The 15232-nt window shown below is 49.3% G+C and overlaps 2 protein-coding genes across 2 annotated transcripts in view; one reads left to right on the top strand and one right to left on the bottom strand.

The window, feature by feature from the left end:
- CFAP58 (cilia and flagella associated protein 58) overlaps positions 1 to 1668 on the bottom strand; it is a 79366-nt gene extending 77698 nt beyond the window's left edge. Inside the window, exon 1 of the mRNA XM_019502776.1 lies at positions 1584 to 1668. Within this exon, the coding sequence (XP_019358321.1) occupies positions 1584 to 1592 (9 nt within the window). The 5' untranslated portion in view covers positions 1593 to 1668. The remainder of the gene's footprint in view (positions 1 to 1583) is intronic.
- A 13408-nt stretch (positions 1669 to 15076) lies between these two features.
- The window catches only part of ITPRIP (inositol 1,4,5-trisphosphate receptor interacting protein), a 30315-nt gene continuing 30159 nt past the window's right edge, over positions 15077 to 15232 (top strand). The window contains exon 1 of the mRNA XM_019502775.1: positions 15077 to 15219. The gene's annotated coding sequence lies outside the window, so the exon portion shown is untranslated. The remainder of the gene's footprint in view (positions 15220 to 15232) is intronic.

Below are 15232 nucleotides of genomic sequence, written 5' to 3'. Positions count from 1 at the left end.
TTTTTTTTTTTTTTTTTTTTGCATCCCAAAACCACATTTGCCTTTTGTGCGGCTGCATCCCACTGCTCGTATTGAGTCTGTGGTCTACCAAGACTCCCAAGTCTTTTTTTTCATAGTGCAGCCATCCAGCCAGGTGTCCCCATGTTGTATTTCTGCTTTGGATCATTCCTCCCCGAGGTACAGCACCTTGCACTTGTCCACACTGAACCTCATCCTGTTAGCTCGTTCCAGTATCCCTACCCAATTCTTTTCTAAATACAGCATAACTCACATCTCGGACTCCAGTTACTGTTTTTACATCAGAAACAGTTTTATCTGCATCTTGAAAGATGCTAACAAGCAAGCAAACAATGACTAATTAAATCAGTGTCATCATTTGACACTTAACATTTTAATTTATGGATTTAGATTGGTAAATTATTTCCTGCAGTTTATTCTTACCATCCCACCAAGGCTTTGTCTAGCCTAGTCTTCAAAACCTCCCAGGATAGAGATTCCCACCACCTCTCCGGGGTGACCTGTTCCAGTGTTTTACTCCCCACCTCGTGAGAAATGTTTTCCTAATATCTAAATTCAACGTCTCTTACTGCAAGTTGCTGTGCCCCCCCCAAGCTGCAATAAGGGAAGTTGAAGTTAGATATTTGGGAAATGTTGTAAAAATGTTTGGGAAATGTCTTTGTGAAATTAGCATTCCATTAAGACCAGACGCATCATGCTACACATCATAGACAATGAGGGTGGGAAGGGAGCTCAGGAGCTCACATCCAGCCCAAGCGCCTGCTCCAAGCGGGACCAGCCCCAGCTATATCATCCCAGCCCTTTGCCTACCTGGGTTTTAAACACCCCCGGGGGTGGAGGTGCCACCACCTCTCCAGCTAACCCCTTCCAGTGCTTTACTGCCCTTCTCAAAAGTATTTCCTACTATCCAACCTCCACTTCCCTTGCTGCAGCCTGAGCCCATTGCTCCTTGCTGTGTCGTCTGCCCCCGCTGAGACCAGCCCAGCTCCAGCCTCTTGGGCAAACTCACAGTTATTATTTTTAGGTCAGAAATAGTTGTCACTGCCTCTTGAAAGGCGCAGCTTGAAAGTCTTTGCCACCCCCCTTGCAGGGCTCTGGGTGCAAGGGGACAGGGGTCACCTTCCCGGGCTGATTGAGTCTGCATGGGGGGGGGCAGGAATTGAATAGCAGCCTTCACCTCCCCACAGGGGGGTTGCAAAGAGGACCGGTTCTCAGTGGGAGCAGACGGCAACAAGGAGCAATGGGCTCAGGCTGCAGCAAGGAAAGTGGAGGTTGGAGACAGAACTTGGGAGGGGGGTGACGCACTGGAATAAGCCCCCCTGAGAGGTGGTGGCCTCTCCATCCTTGGAGGTGTTTAAGACCTAGGTGGAGGATGATGCAGCTGGTGCCAGGGGGAGCGGGGGGGACACTGGATGTGACCCCCCCAGGTCCCTTCCCCCCCCTCATTTTTTCCAATGCAGTGAGTTAAAGGCTGCTCCCCCCACCCCCTTCCCTCCCGCAGGGCAGCCCCCGACCCTGGACACCGCCGGGGCAGCGAGGGCTCCGGCTCCGGCTCCGGGTCTCACCTCGCTCATGGCTGCGGCCGCGGGCAGCCCGGCTGTGTACAGGCCGCCGCGCGTCGCCTAGCAACGGCCCGGGCGCGGCCGTGACGTCACGGCGGGAGGGGGCGGGGCCGGGCTCCGAGGATTCCACGTGCAGCGGCGGGGGCCTCAGTGTTGCCGCCTGTGAAATGGGCGTGTCTGCTGCTGCGTTGTGATTGCATTAATTTGTCCTCCCACTTTTCTAACTGACTTGAGAGAGAGACAGAGAGAGAGAGGCTGGAAAGCTCCCGCCAGCCCTGTGTGCTTGCTGGTGATTAGTTTAGCCCAGTGTTAACAGCTCTCGTGGAAATGCTCCTGGCCAGGAGTCCGAGCCACCCCTGGGTTGCCCCTTCCGGGGAATGCGTGTTGCTATTTAAACGGGTCTTTTTATATATATATAATCGCTTCGAGATGCTGTGGCAGCCCCACGCCGGCAGGGGCGGACTCGTTTGGCAAGAGCTGGGCTTGGTATCGGGAGCTGTTTCCAGGCATGTCCCCGTTGGACTGAGTTATAAGACTGGTAGAAACTGGGCTTGCCCCTGCTCCGTAAAGGCGGCTTGGAGCATTGCACATCGGTGGAAGATGATGTCCCCGCTGAGCGAGCTCCAGCCCCATCATGCTGAGGCAGCTGCACCTGTGCCTCCTTCTGTAAAAAATAAAAGGAAAAACTGCCCTGTTGCAGCCCTCACAGCATGGGCTGGAAGCTGCAGCTGGAAGTGCCAAGGCAGGTGCTCCCGCTAGCATTTGCTTTCCTCTTGCAGGTAAACCATGACTTGTGATGAGGTTTATCAGACGTGGTTTCAACGATTGCCCTCCTGACACCCAGGCAGAAATGGGATCTGGTTGTAAAAGGAAATAAGTAACGTTGGGGAACGGAAAGGAATGGGTAGGTCCTGATGAGGCTGAGACTAGAGGAGGGGAAAGAGAAAAGCCAGCAGGGACTGAAAGGCAAAAGGACAGGGACGGGGACGGGGACAGGGGCTGGGACTGGTTGGGAAAGGGACAGGAGCTGGGAACCAGTGGCAGAGGAGGAAAGGGAACAAGCCACAAATCCCTGGGTGAAGAGGCTAGGATGGGAAGCTGGCCATGGAAATGGAGCTGAGGAGGGGACCGGGACCTAGAAGAAGGACTGAAAACAGCTTGACCAGGAGACTGGATCTGGGAGGTAGAAGGAGTGGGGCAAGGGAGATCAATGTAATGAGCTGCTGGACTGTTGGTGCGGGGAACTGGGACTAATTGTGAAAAAAGCTTGAGCTCCCAAGGCAGGGAGAGAGAGCAGGGGACGAAAGCTAAGATCAGATGAGGGCCCTGGGAAGGGAGGCTGTTGCAAGGAGCCAGTTAAGGAAGGACATAAATAGGGGGAAGATGACTAGAGTCAGGGGAGGGGGAGGAAGAGAGGCAAGGGCTAGGAGAGGAGGCTGGGGACTGCCTGGGAAAGGAAAGAGAGAGCAAGGAGCCAGGCACGGGTGCTGGGGCTGGTTAGGCAAGGAGTCTGAGACTAGAAGCAATGTGCAGCTTGGAGGGAATGCTACTAGAAAGATGTGAGAAGGGAGACTCCGATTGCCTGGATGAGAAAGCCGCTGAGAAGAGGAGATGGGCCCGAGACCATGAGTCAGGGGTGCATAATAAACTGGAGTGGGTCAGAGACCAGTTAGAGCAGACGGGAGCCGATCCTCGGGGTGCGGTGACCATCAGGAGAGGGGCTGTGACCACTGGGTGCACTCCCCTCCTGAACATGAACTGGAACCCAAGCATCCCTCTCCTGCCAGCAAATACATGTGAAATCCAGTGGCAAAGTGTGAGCCTCATTCCTCTCAAGTCCCAGTCTGCTAGAGAATGAGCGTCTAGCCATTGCTCTGTCAGCAGAAATAGCAGAGGCCTGTGTGTTGGAGATAATGGTTCAAATCCTGCTGTGGTCCCAGGGGTTGGCTATTACAGAACCATAGAAAACAAGGGTGTGAAGGGACCTCAGGAGGTCACATCTAGTCCAAGTAGGACCAGCCCCAGCTACATCATCCCAGCCAAGACTTTGTCGAGATGGGCCCTCCAAGGATGGAGATGCCACCACCCCTCTAGGTAACCCACTCCAATACTTCACCATCACCCTTACGACTCCATATAATGGAGTTTCTGCTTTTTAAATGTTGACTTATCAGGGGGGGAAAATTACTCTCCCAAAAAACTAAATTCGGTGGTACGAATTTAGTACTCAGCAAGTACTCGGCCCTCGGGAAATTCCAGAATGACCGTGGCCTGTCAGCTGCAGGTGTATTTTGAGCACGTTCTGCTTTCTCACCGGACACCTGCCTCATTCGGTGCACAGGGATTCATCTTGGGATGAATCCATTCATTCCTGCCTCATTTTGTTGCAGAAAGTGGACCGTGCATGGTGAGGAAGAGAGAGGATGGTGCCGTGGCGAAGGCTCCCCAAACACCTCCGAGGAGGAACGAATCCCATCCCTGCCGTAGCCACCCAGTTCCATGCGGTTCATTGAGTTAAGGCTAAAGGGGACCTACATCATCTAATCTGATATCCTGCTTACCACAGGCCATTACATTTTACTCATTTACCCCCTTGTGGAGCCCAGCGATTTGAATTTCAAATATCTTTCCGATTGGATCTGAAGGTTTCCAGAGAGAGAGAGTCCCCCACCCCTTTGATAGCCTGCTCCAGGGGTCAGTCGCTTTCGCTAGTAAAAAAGAATGCATCTTATTTTTTTACTTTGAATCTGTCTGGCTTCGGCTTTTAGTTCTTACCAGTATCATTCCTTTCTTCGCTTGATAAAAGGTCCCTCTAATATGAAGTATATTTGTAAGGCACTGGGATGCTATAGTAACGAGCACGAACAAAAGCCCATGGGAAAATTAGCACTGTGTCTTCAGAGCAGGCCTGCTACAACATGCAGTAAATAAAGCATGTTTTCACAGAGTTTAAGGCCAAGATGTGCTCTTGGCCAATGTATTCTGACTCCCTGTATATCACAAGCTTCTAAGGGCATGTCTATAATGCGCCCATAGTGTTCTTGATTATAATCATGTTCTTTTAACAGCTTTTTTTTGGGTGGAATCGCATTAAACTTTTTGTCCAAAAGTGTGTTATAAAGGAAGGCAGCATAGTCCAGAACCTGGGAACTAAACTAGAAACTAAATGAGACCCTTGCTGTGCCACTCACTGCATAACCTTGGACTAATAATTGCAGCATTTATACTATTAGTAGATTTAGAGGTCCCAATCAAGTGCTATGACACCAGATCCCATGTAAATGTATTGGAAGAGGGTCCTGGTTCAAAAGAGCTGACATTGCATCTTGTCTTGTTTCTCAAGCCTCGTCTATCTGAGCTGCAGGGCTTTGCGCCTGGACTCTCTCTTATTGTATGTTCACAAGGGTGTCTCGGATCATAACACTTGGTGGGAGCCTCTGCAATCTTTTCTCACTCCAGCATTTAAATGAACTGTTCATGTTTCCCTCCATTCGTTTCCCTCTGAAACAACTGATGCTCCTAAGAGTCAAATGTCTGACCTGACAACAGATAAAAAAAATATAAGATGCCAATTTGGTCTTGGTCAGGATGCGATTCCATTGAGCCCAGTGACAAACCGGGTGCAAGATGTTTCATTTCATGTGAAGTGTTATGGTTTGTTTCCTCCTGTAACAACACTGGCTTGATTCAGATAATATCAGTAATTTATTATATGATCAGTTGATAGAATCAGCTGATTCACTAGCTACTTCTCCCTAACTGCATAAAAGAGATGTGCAGGACATTTCTCTCTGCGACTTTTGTGTGCAAGTGCACGTCTGCATGCAATATACTCAAGGGAGGGCAACTGGAATAGAAATATTTGCTTATTGATTGATTGGAGGCCACAGCCCCTGGGACATAATTTAGGCCACAATTAAACTACAGTGGCATAAAAGTGATAAGCTGTTATTTACTGGCAGTAGGATTTATGGGGTACTGCAGAGCTATAAACAAATACAGTAAAATCTTCTCAGAACATCACCCAGGAGCTGGTAAGCAATTTGGGGCAGCAACCGTGATGTTCCATGTCTTCATTAAAGTGCACTTTGCCCCTTTGGGCACTGTGAAATAATAATGACAAGAAATAACAATGGAAATCAGAAGGATGTTTGTCTATTTTCTTTTACACCTTATGGTTGCAATGCAAAAACATCACTAGGTGGCACTCTGCTTCCACAACGGCATGGTGGGCTACCACCAAAAAAAACAAGCCTACTCAACCCAGGCTCCTACTTACATTTTTGGAGCATGATACAAGCATTCGTTATTACTACAGAGGTAATAACCTCATTTAATATGCAGTGGTGGTTGAGGTTGCATTCTGGGCACACGCTCTGTTAATTTTATTCATGGCAATAATTGAAATAGATGAATGGAGGATTAGCTGGGATATATGGGAATACAAAGAACAGGGCTTGGTGAGAAATTTGTTAAAATTATTAAACAAAACAACTTTTCTAATGCAAGCAACCCAAGCTCTTCAGCCACATGGATGTCCAAACACATTCCCATGACCACATGCAGCACCTCTAGTAGCACTCGGGGGTTTATGCTCATGGCAAACTAGAATCCACCTTGCTCTCCTGTACTTGCATCAGCTTTGCAATGATAAAATAATGATTAAAAAGAAGGGAAACTTCTTTGCAGGACTTGGTTATTTCCAGCCATGAATAAAAGTTGTAGATTCTTTGCTTATATTCTCGTTTCGTTTTTTTTAAATCTCATTTCTGCTATCTCCAAATTAAATGTTCATTTTGTGACATGACCACCAATTCATTTGAACCTGAACTGACACTTCCTACTCATTCTGCAACAGTCCACAATAGCTAACAAATGGCCTTTTTGCTAGAATATTGAGTAGGTCTGCCCAAATGAAGAACTTGGCCAGCTAGGAAGTGAGGCTGAGAAGTACTATTCTATACACTGTCAACAGCAGCAAGCCTTATTTAAAAAAAAAATAATAAAAACTTTGGAAGTCATCCAGTAAAGTTAAGAGTCCCATCCTGACAACAAACATGACCTACCATTCATTAAGAAGCTACCAAGAGACTGCAAATGTCTGTCTGAAGGGCAACCAAACAGCCTTGACTTTGATGCTATAGCTGTACCAGGTTCCACTTTCCTTCTTTGCTTCTTGATTCAGATCCCAAAGGCCCCTATTGACACAAGTCAAAGCAGACAAGATCAGGGCCCTTTCCGCTGGGATTAGCCATGTGTTTGGTCTGTCTCTGTGGAAGACTCCCAAATATCCTTGCAGAAAGGCAGCTTCTTATCTTTCTCTGGCCGGCAGGGGCTTCACTGAATACTGGGGAGCATGCGGTCTTGCACCTCTCAGACCAGCAGTTTCAGGCAGTGCAGGTGGGGTAGCGCCACAGCAAAAAGGGATTTAATGGGTTCCTCCACGTGCATGGGGAGAATCTGTTAGGGATCATCGCCTCCCACACTGGCTGTGTTATTTAGGGAACTTTACTTTATGGAAGAAGGGACTGCACTCAGAAGATGCAGCGCCGTTTCAACTCCTGTACCCCCACCAGAGATCAAGGGGGCACAAGCAGCAGCAGGTAAGGTAGGACCCTATATGTTGGATGCCACCTCTGCTCCACTTAGCTTCCCTCTGGGGTGCTATATGGACTTCGATTCTTTTCAATTTTCTCATTTGCTAACTAGCGAGAACCACCTGCCCCACTCTTCCCTCTTGTATCCCCTCCCTATCTCAGTCTCTGATTTCCCCTCCCTCCCCATGCATATGTTATTCCCTTGCCTCCTTACTCACTGCCACGAAACCTTTTCATAGTCATAAATTAGCCTGGCATCTTTCACTGCTTGACACTTCTGTCCCCAGGAGACCCTATAAAAAGATACCTCCCCTTTTTAATATCTGGCAGGCTGTAAAATCACCAAGATTTAAGATGTTTAGAAGGTCAGGTAGAAGTGGGAAGATGAGGACACCAGATGGCCAGCTTGAAGGCAGAAGAAGGTGACCTGATCTTACCGCAAGTTTGTTTGTACCTTAGCTAAGAATCACGAAAATTTCAGCGGTTGATGGCATCTTCAACCCATCCTCCTTGTGCATCTGCCCCCCAGGCCACTCACTGCTGCAGCAAATATCAGCCCTGGGACTCCAGTAAGGGACCAGTGAATGATGCAAGGATATGCATGCTGATGCTAGAAGTGGGTGATGCGGGGCACTTGGTGAACACACCAGCATCCAAGGGAACAGAGACAGAAAAATAAGGCTATTCCATTTACTACTGCAACACCATCCTGCTGTACCCTGAGCCATGCTTTCATTGCCAGCTGCAATATTAAGTTCAGAACTGTAAGGAGGCCTGGAATAAGCAGGATTATCACTCCTGCTTTCTTTGTCCACGATGTGAATCCTTCTGTATGCACCAACAAGGCAACCATATGTTCCAGCAGTTTAGTGAAGGTGATAGCTAGAGGGCTGCATTAAGGTCTCTTCCACAGGTGCCAAGCTTGTTGTTGGACTTCCCTAATGAGTCCCTTGTTTCTGTTTGTAAAGCCTGTGCAATATCTTATGCAGTTTTTTTAATTGCTTGAGGAAATATAGTGCATTGCAATATAGAGGATTATGAAGGGTGCTAATAGTAAAAAGGAAGCCCTCCCCTTTCCACTGTAACTGATAATAAATGGGAAACTGGCCCAAAACTTGAGTCATGTGGCCAGATTCCTTTCTTCATATTGAGGAGTGTCATGGATTGTTATGAATATTGTTATTTTTATTTGTAATAGCACCTAAATATCCTCATCATGGATGACAACCCCACTGCGCTGAGCTTTGTGCCTCCATTGACTCCACAGGCATGGATACTGTCCGGCTTGAATTTGCTTCCCTGAAAGCCTAACGAAGTTTCTCGCCAAACACCTTACACTGATCTTACTGAGCACGGCGCAACACAGCAGTTCTCAAACTGTGGCCGTGGCTTCACAAAGCAGGGAGGCACCTTAGAGACTGACTGGTTCAAAGAGGCATGATGGGGTCAGGCTCTACCACCTTTTGTCTGATTTCGTCTGAACACAGCTAGCCACCTCTGAACTATGTCTTACAGCCCACAGCTATCTGGACACAGGTCTGCTCCTTATTTCAGTCTGCTGCACTGCACAAAAGACTGATGGGCCCAAAATGACCAGCACAAGCCTGCGGACCATGGAGTCACCATGGTTTTACGAGGTCTTGAAATGCGTCCAGAACAAATACAGACTGCACAACAAGGCCCCGGCGACCCTGTTGAACCACTGTAAGATGCAGGAGGTGGTAAGGGAAGCAGGGCGGCCCAGAGAGTTTATGGGGCCTGGGGCAGGTGTGATGTTGGGGGCCCCACTGACCCCTACAAGGACCCGTGTTTGTGTACAGAGCTGGGGGACCACATGCAAGAATTCTTGCACGCATGCATCACATGTGAGGATTCTCACTTGTGGCTCCTCCTTCCCTTGCCCTGGGAAGTGGGAACAAGCAGGCTTTCCCTGCTTGTTCCCGTGGCAAGGAGGGCTAGGCAGAGAGAATTTACCTTGGAGACAGGTTACTAAAGCAAAATGACATTAACAGTTTGCAAGTGAAACACATATTAAACTTATGCTACAAAGTTAGGAACTTCAGAACAAAATGAGAAGAGGAAAGTTTAAGTATTTCTTTCTCACTTCATGGTGCAAAGTCATCAGTTACATCACCATCATTTATTTGCTTTGCAAGTGCGTTCTCCACTGAGAGCATGATCAAATGGCTCAGCCTATCCTCCCCGATCACTGACCACCACAGGTAATTTTTAATGATCTTAAGCTTACTAAAAGTGCATTCCCCGGATGCAACAGAGACTGGCAAGGCAACGACCATGCTCAAGCAAATGCATATCTGAGGGAACACAGATTCTACACCTTGGCCATAAATATGGTTGAAAAGCTCAAGTGCAGCGCCCATGGCTCCTCCATGAGCCTTTCCTGACTTTGTAAAACAGGCCAAATTCTTCCTGCAATTCATCCTTGTTCACATCTCATGGGTATGTGGTGGACAGGGACTCAGCAAGCTTGGCAATTTCTTCATCCTCTGCAACAGCTGGTGGGTCAAGTATGAGTGAGAACAAGCTTGAGACTTTCCCCATGGGCTCAGCTAGGCTTCGGAGATCTGAGAGGAGCATATCCATGGCTGTGATGAACACTTCAATCCTGAATTTATCTTCAGGGGAAGAGAGAGTGTGTTCTGTATCGCCTGGCTCATCGTGCAAATGCTTTGTCCTTCAGATTCATCTGTGCGTTCCCTTGAATTCGGTGGTGATACCTAGCCCCAGCTTCCGCGAGAAGACTTGGCCAGGAATCGTTCAACCGTTGAGTTTCGTCCAGGAGGCTCTTGACATGTTGTACCCCTTCTTCCATGGTGAGCTTGGATCTTTGGACAAGCTTGCTTCAAATATTGATGGACTGCAACATCTTGTACCACACTGTAGTCAGAAGGGTGAACTCGAAGGATTGCATCCACTCAGTGAGACCTGAAACGTCAGCCTGGGTTTCTGCTGTCAAGTCCAATTCTTCCTCTGTTTTGAAGAGAGAGTTCAGCATCTCTTTAGGATTTTTCACGAGGGAGCGAACAGCATTGATTCTCGAGCTCCGCTTAGTTGTCGACATGGAGCGAAGAGCGAGTCCTGCAGTTTCCTGAAGAATTTTCCATTTTGCAGGCCCGCATGAAAGTACAGTATACAGCTTCTGTACATTTCCAAAATAAGTTTGCACTTCAGGGCTCTTCTCCATGGCATGGGTACCACTGCAGGGTGAAAACAACACCTGAGGATTTTCATCCTGTATCCTAGTTTTTACGCCCTGTTATTTCCCAGACATAGTTGAAGCATTGTTATGCTCTTGGCCTCTACAGTTCTGCAACTCTACCTTACACTCCGCCAGTACTTTCTTTATCTGCTCCTCAATGTCTACTCCTTTCTCTTGATCGCAGTCCAGAAATCATTCCTGCACATCCTGTTTTCCATCTCTCTCATGTACATCTCTCGTGATAAATACCAACTGCTCAGTATGCGAGACATCAAGTGTCCCATCTAGGATGACTCCATAGTAGCGAGCATTTCACACCTCCTCACGAATCATATTTAGCACTTCCTTGGCACGCACCTCCAAATTCTCATTCTGACTACGTCAGGACACGTAGTGTGCTTGCGTTCGCTCCCCAGCCATTCGACGCTCCGTAACAGTTTCAAGGTGGCAATTCAGATCTTTTCTGTATTTACTGATGAGCTGTGCAGGAGAAAGAAACAACCCGCTGTCCTCAAGCTCCAGTGTAGAAATTTTGCTCTGCCAGAAACAGGGTAACGGCAACCAGACCTCGCAACACTTTACGCCACATTTCCTTCTCTGAATGTATACCCTTTTCAACAGCGTTATCACTGGCTCCTTTTCTGCCAAGAGCATTTGCAAGATCTTTCCACTCTAAATAATGTTAAAGGTGACCAGAATTTGTGACTTGTGACTCTTCACTTTCTCATACAGTTTTCTCCAGTTATCATTCACATCCCCAGGGCAGAAACTGCAATGGTAAAGGGCTTGATTTTTGTTCTGATCTGGGAAGGGACAGCATGGAGAGCAGAACAGGCCAGCTGCCTCGTGGCTCCAAATAAGCCACTCTCATCATTGGACAGCCTTGCAGAAAACAGATGTAGGGAATGACCGTTTGGAGGAATCACGTGAGAAGCTTGCAGGTTTGGGTGGTGGGCCCTTGGACACAATCAGATCCCTTTGCAACCTATCGAGATGCCCCCAGGTGCCTGGGTCATTAGAGTACGTTTCCTGGTGCAGCTCAGGCGCAGATCCGGAAACCAGTTTTTCCTCATTTGATGCTATGTCTCCTTCGGCTTGCACCACCAAACCTGAGTCGTTTTCACATTCTCCTGCTACATCACGGCTTGCTTCCTGTGTAATATTTTCATGATCAGACTATTCTTCATCCCCTGCAAGTGATGTGCCACCTGCATCACCTGTTGCACTTTCAACTTCCTTATTTCCTTTCACCACCCAGCCAAACCGATCTAGTGCCTGCCTCCCCTTTCCATCCCAAGCTTTTTTTCCTCCTTTGTCTCCTTTCTTTTGGATGCCCCAGATTGATAGGTGTGCTTCATTTTTTCTTACACAGGGGTAAGGGGATAGGAACCGGGTTGTGCTTCTCTTCAGCACCTCCAATTTCCAAACTCCTGCTGGCAGAGCTTCTCTCTCCTACCACTTTCCTGGGGCCTGGCTCAGTCTCCCAGGTCTCCTGGTTGTGGCCTCTACTCAGGAAGGAGGGGTTCCTCCCTTAAGGCCTGGCCTCACCCCACTCCTAGGCCTTTTGCCTGTGGTATCTGCCACAGAAAATGACTCTCCAGTGGGACCTTGCCTGTAAATTTTAGCTGGTGCTCATATAACCCCTATAAGCTGGGTTGTGCTTGGTTCAGGCTTGTGGGTCTGGCAGAGGAAAAGCAGCCCCTGCCCCTGTTAAAGGCAAAAGAAAGTAACTGCAGAGAGAGTAGACAGAGGAAGGAGGACAGTCTTTGTACTGTTGGTGGAGAATAAACTTGTATGTTTAGCCTTTAACCCCTTGATCAAGGGCGTTGTGAGACTGTTCATATTCTTATGGGCCTTAGTAAGAAACCGCCGCTGTTTGAAGGGCCAGAAGAGAGCAAGTCATCTCGGCAATACTGAAAACAAGATTTGCAGTTTGGAGCACAGGCTTCTTCAGTCAGGAAGGACTTTAATATTTTTCCCCACCCCCAAGACTTAGATTCATAGATGCTCGGGTCGGAAGGGACCTCAACAGATCATCGAGTCCGACCCCCTGCCTAGGGCGTCAGACTTATATAGACACTTTGCATTAAGTCCTTTTTGAAGTGGGGAAATACGTGAACCTGCACACGTGTTATGTCTAGCATTGTTATTTTCTTTGGCAAATGTAAAGAAAGCAACATATATCATTTTAATTATTATTTTCTTGCAAATTCATTCAAAGGACAAAACGCTGACCTTCACTCACGACTCGAACGCGTTCCCCGGGAGGTCTTTCTGCGAGAACAGGCCAGCTCTGCCACCGACCCCTCGGCAAACCTTCCCCGCTCCTTCTCTCCTCACAACGCGCTCTGTAACCTGGGCTGCTCGGCCCAAACCCTCGGTTTGGCCCGTCCTGAGCCTGATCACTCCTGTCTCTACTCCTGCCCGGAGAGAAAGCAGCATCGCCTCCCCAGGAGTGGTTTAGACTCCCCCTGGACATCAACGCAACACCCCGCTGGTCTCAAACGAGCATCTGTTCACGCACAGCGAGGTGTAATATTTACTTTGTGGTCGGGGACGGGTCCCACAACATCATGACGACACGTTGAGAAGGATCGAGTGTCACCTTACGCACAAAAACATCAATTTCCTCTTTTTTTATGAAAAAATACCAAGAATTGTGGTGAGCGATGTCGCAGGGCAGGGGAGGGGACAACGGTGCACACGGGAACTGAGGCAGGGGGTCCTTGCTTTGCAGGGGCCCAGGGCAAATTGCCCCAGTTGCCCCCCACCCCAGGCAGCCCTGAGGGCAAGAGACATTGTGTTGCCTGTGGACCCACTACCCAGGCTATAAGGGAGTAAATCTTGCACAAGGCCCTGGAGAAGGAGCACAGAGACTTGAACTGGCACTCCCTGTGCAGGCATGGAAAACCAGTGAGGGGCAGAGAGGCCCATCAAACTGCCCCAGGCAAACCTGCTGGTGGAAGGTGGAAATCAATCGACCTCCTCTGGCACTGTCCGTATGCCGGGGGGTGTGACGGACCGGGGCCATCACCCTGACCAGAGAGGCCGTTCTCTACGGGCACTTGGCCAAGCAGCAAGGGACCCTGATGGCCCCCGTCGACCAGTTCATCTCCTGCTCCGGGAACTCCCTGTGCAAGACCAGGAGCCTCCTCCTGAACAGACACACCACACTCACCGTGGACGGCTGCGCGAGATGTCCCGGTGCTACGGGAAGACGGGACAAGATGACAGGGAAGAGATGGCAGACATCATAGGGAAGAGAGGGGACTGGCACACACTGTTCAGAGGCAAGTCCCCCCATGACGAGTGACAGGAGTGGGGAAACAGGCAGGGAAGTTGGGAGGGGGGAGAAGAGAGGGTTGCATAACTGTGACGGTTAAAGGTGATGGTGATGGTGATGGTGATGGGCCGGCAGGTGCACGGCCTGTGGGAACGCGGGTGCGTGGTGCGGTTTTGTAACAGGAATGAGAACAGTGTCACTGTAAAGGTGTGTTTTGGATTTGGACTGTCAGGTGAACCATAGAGGACACAAGACAGGTATGATATATATATACTTATACACACACATACTTATGCACACATACACACATACATATATATATTTATACACACACACACTTATGCACACATACATATATATATTTATACACACATAAATTTATACGCGTATTTATGCACACATACACATATATATTTATACACATATTTATCCACACGTACACACATACATATATATATTTATACACACATACACACACATCTCATATAATTAAGCTAGGACTTTATATTGTTTTGCATATATATATGCTCACATGCAAAAATGATATCATGTCCTATTTTAATTAAACAGTTTCTGTTGCTGCCGAAATCCTGAGATCCTGAGCGGGACGGGGGGTGGGTCCACTACACCTGCTCTGTAAGGAGAGCATTTCCCCAGGGGACGAGGAGATCGACTGTGCGGGGAGGCAGGATCCGGCAGAGCAGAGGGGTGAGAGTCCAGCACCGGGGCTGTTTCAGAGGAATGGTCCTCGCGCTCCTTGTCTAATGCGCAAGGGACCTGCCCGCAACACACCGGTTGGCAACAGGTAAGAGAGAGCTGCTCCCAGCACCCACAGATACACGCGCGGAGCCTGTCGTAATACCCCAGAACATACGAATGCCCATGCAATCTTTGCTCGCCTTGTTTAAAATAGCCGTATGACCGGGCCGTTAGGTTTAAACGTGCTTTTAATCCTTAAAACTCTTTTCTTTTCTTTTTACAAAAAAAAAAAAAAAAAAAAAAAAAAAAGCAGCGAATCATTTGAACCGCCCGACACCACCCAGGTCTGAGCAGGCCTCGGCGGCACGGCACAACGACGGGGCGTGCGCAGCCCGGCTCAGAGGAGGGGAAGGAGGGTTTTACCACTCGGCAGCGTGCCGAGGCTCGAGCCCGGGTCCGTCCACACGCGGGGAGCGAAAGCGCCGCTTGCTCGGCGGGTCCTTCCCTTCTCCCGCCGCCCCGGCAGGGTCGCAGCAGCCCGCGAAGGGTGTGCCGGCGCGGGGGACGGGACGTGAGGGGACCCGGGATGCCGCGCGGGGCAGCGAGCCGCTTTTAAGGGCGTCCGGGCGGCAGGCGGGCGGGGCACCGCTGCAGCCGCTCCGGCAGGCCCCGGCGCCTCCTTAAGAGGGTCCCAGGAGGCGGAAAGTTGGTTTTGAGGGGTTTTTGTGTGTGTTCAGATAGAGGAAAAAGTTGCTCAGAGGAAGTGAGGGCGGCGGCGCAGGGACCATGCTGCCCCGAGCAGCCCGCGGCCCGTCGCGCCGCTGAGCGCCCGCGGGCCCGGTGAGTGCGCGGG

Source organism: Gavialis gangeticus, unplaced genomic scaffold (genome assembly GCF_001723915.1).
Source record: "Gavialis gangeticus isolate Ggan-Ray unplaced genomic scaffold, GavGan_comp1, whole genome shotgun sequence".
Lineage (NCBI taxonomy): Eukaryota > Metazoa > Chordata > Crocodylia > Gavialidae > Gavialis > Gavialis gangeticus.
The sequence above is the reverse complement of the archived record's forward strand: the minus strand, read 5'-3'. Positions and strand labels throughout refer to the sequence as shown.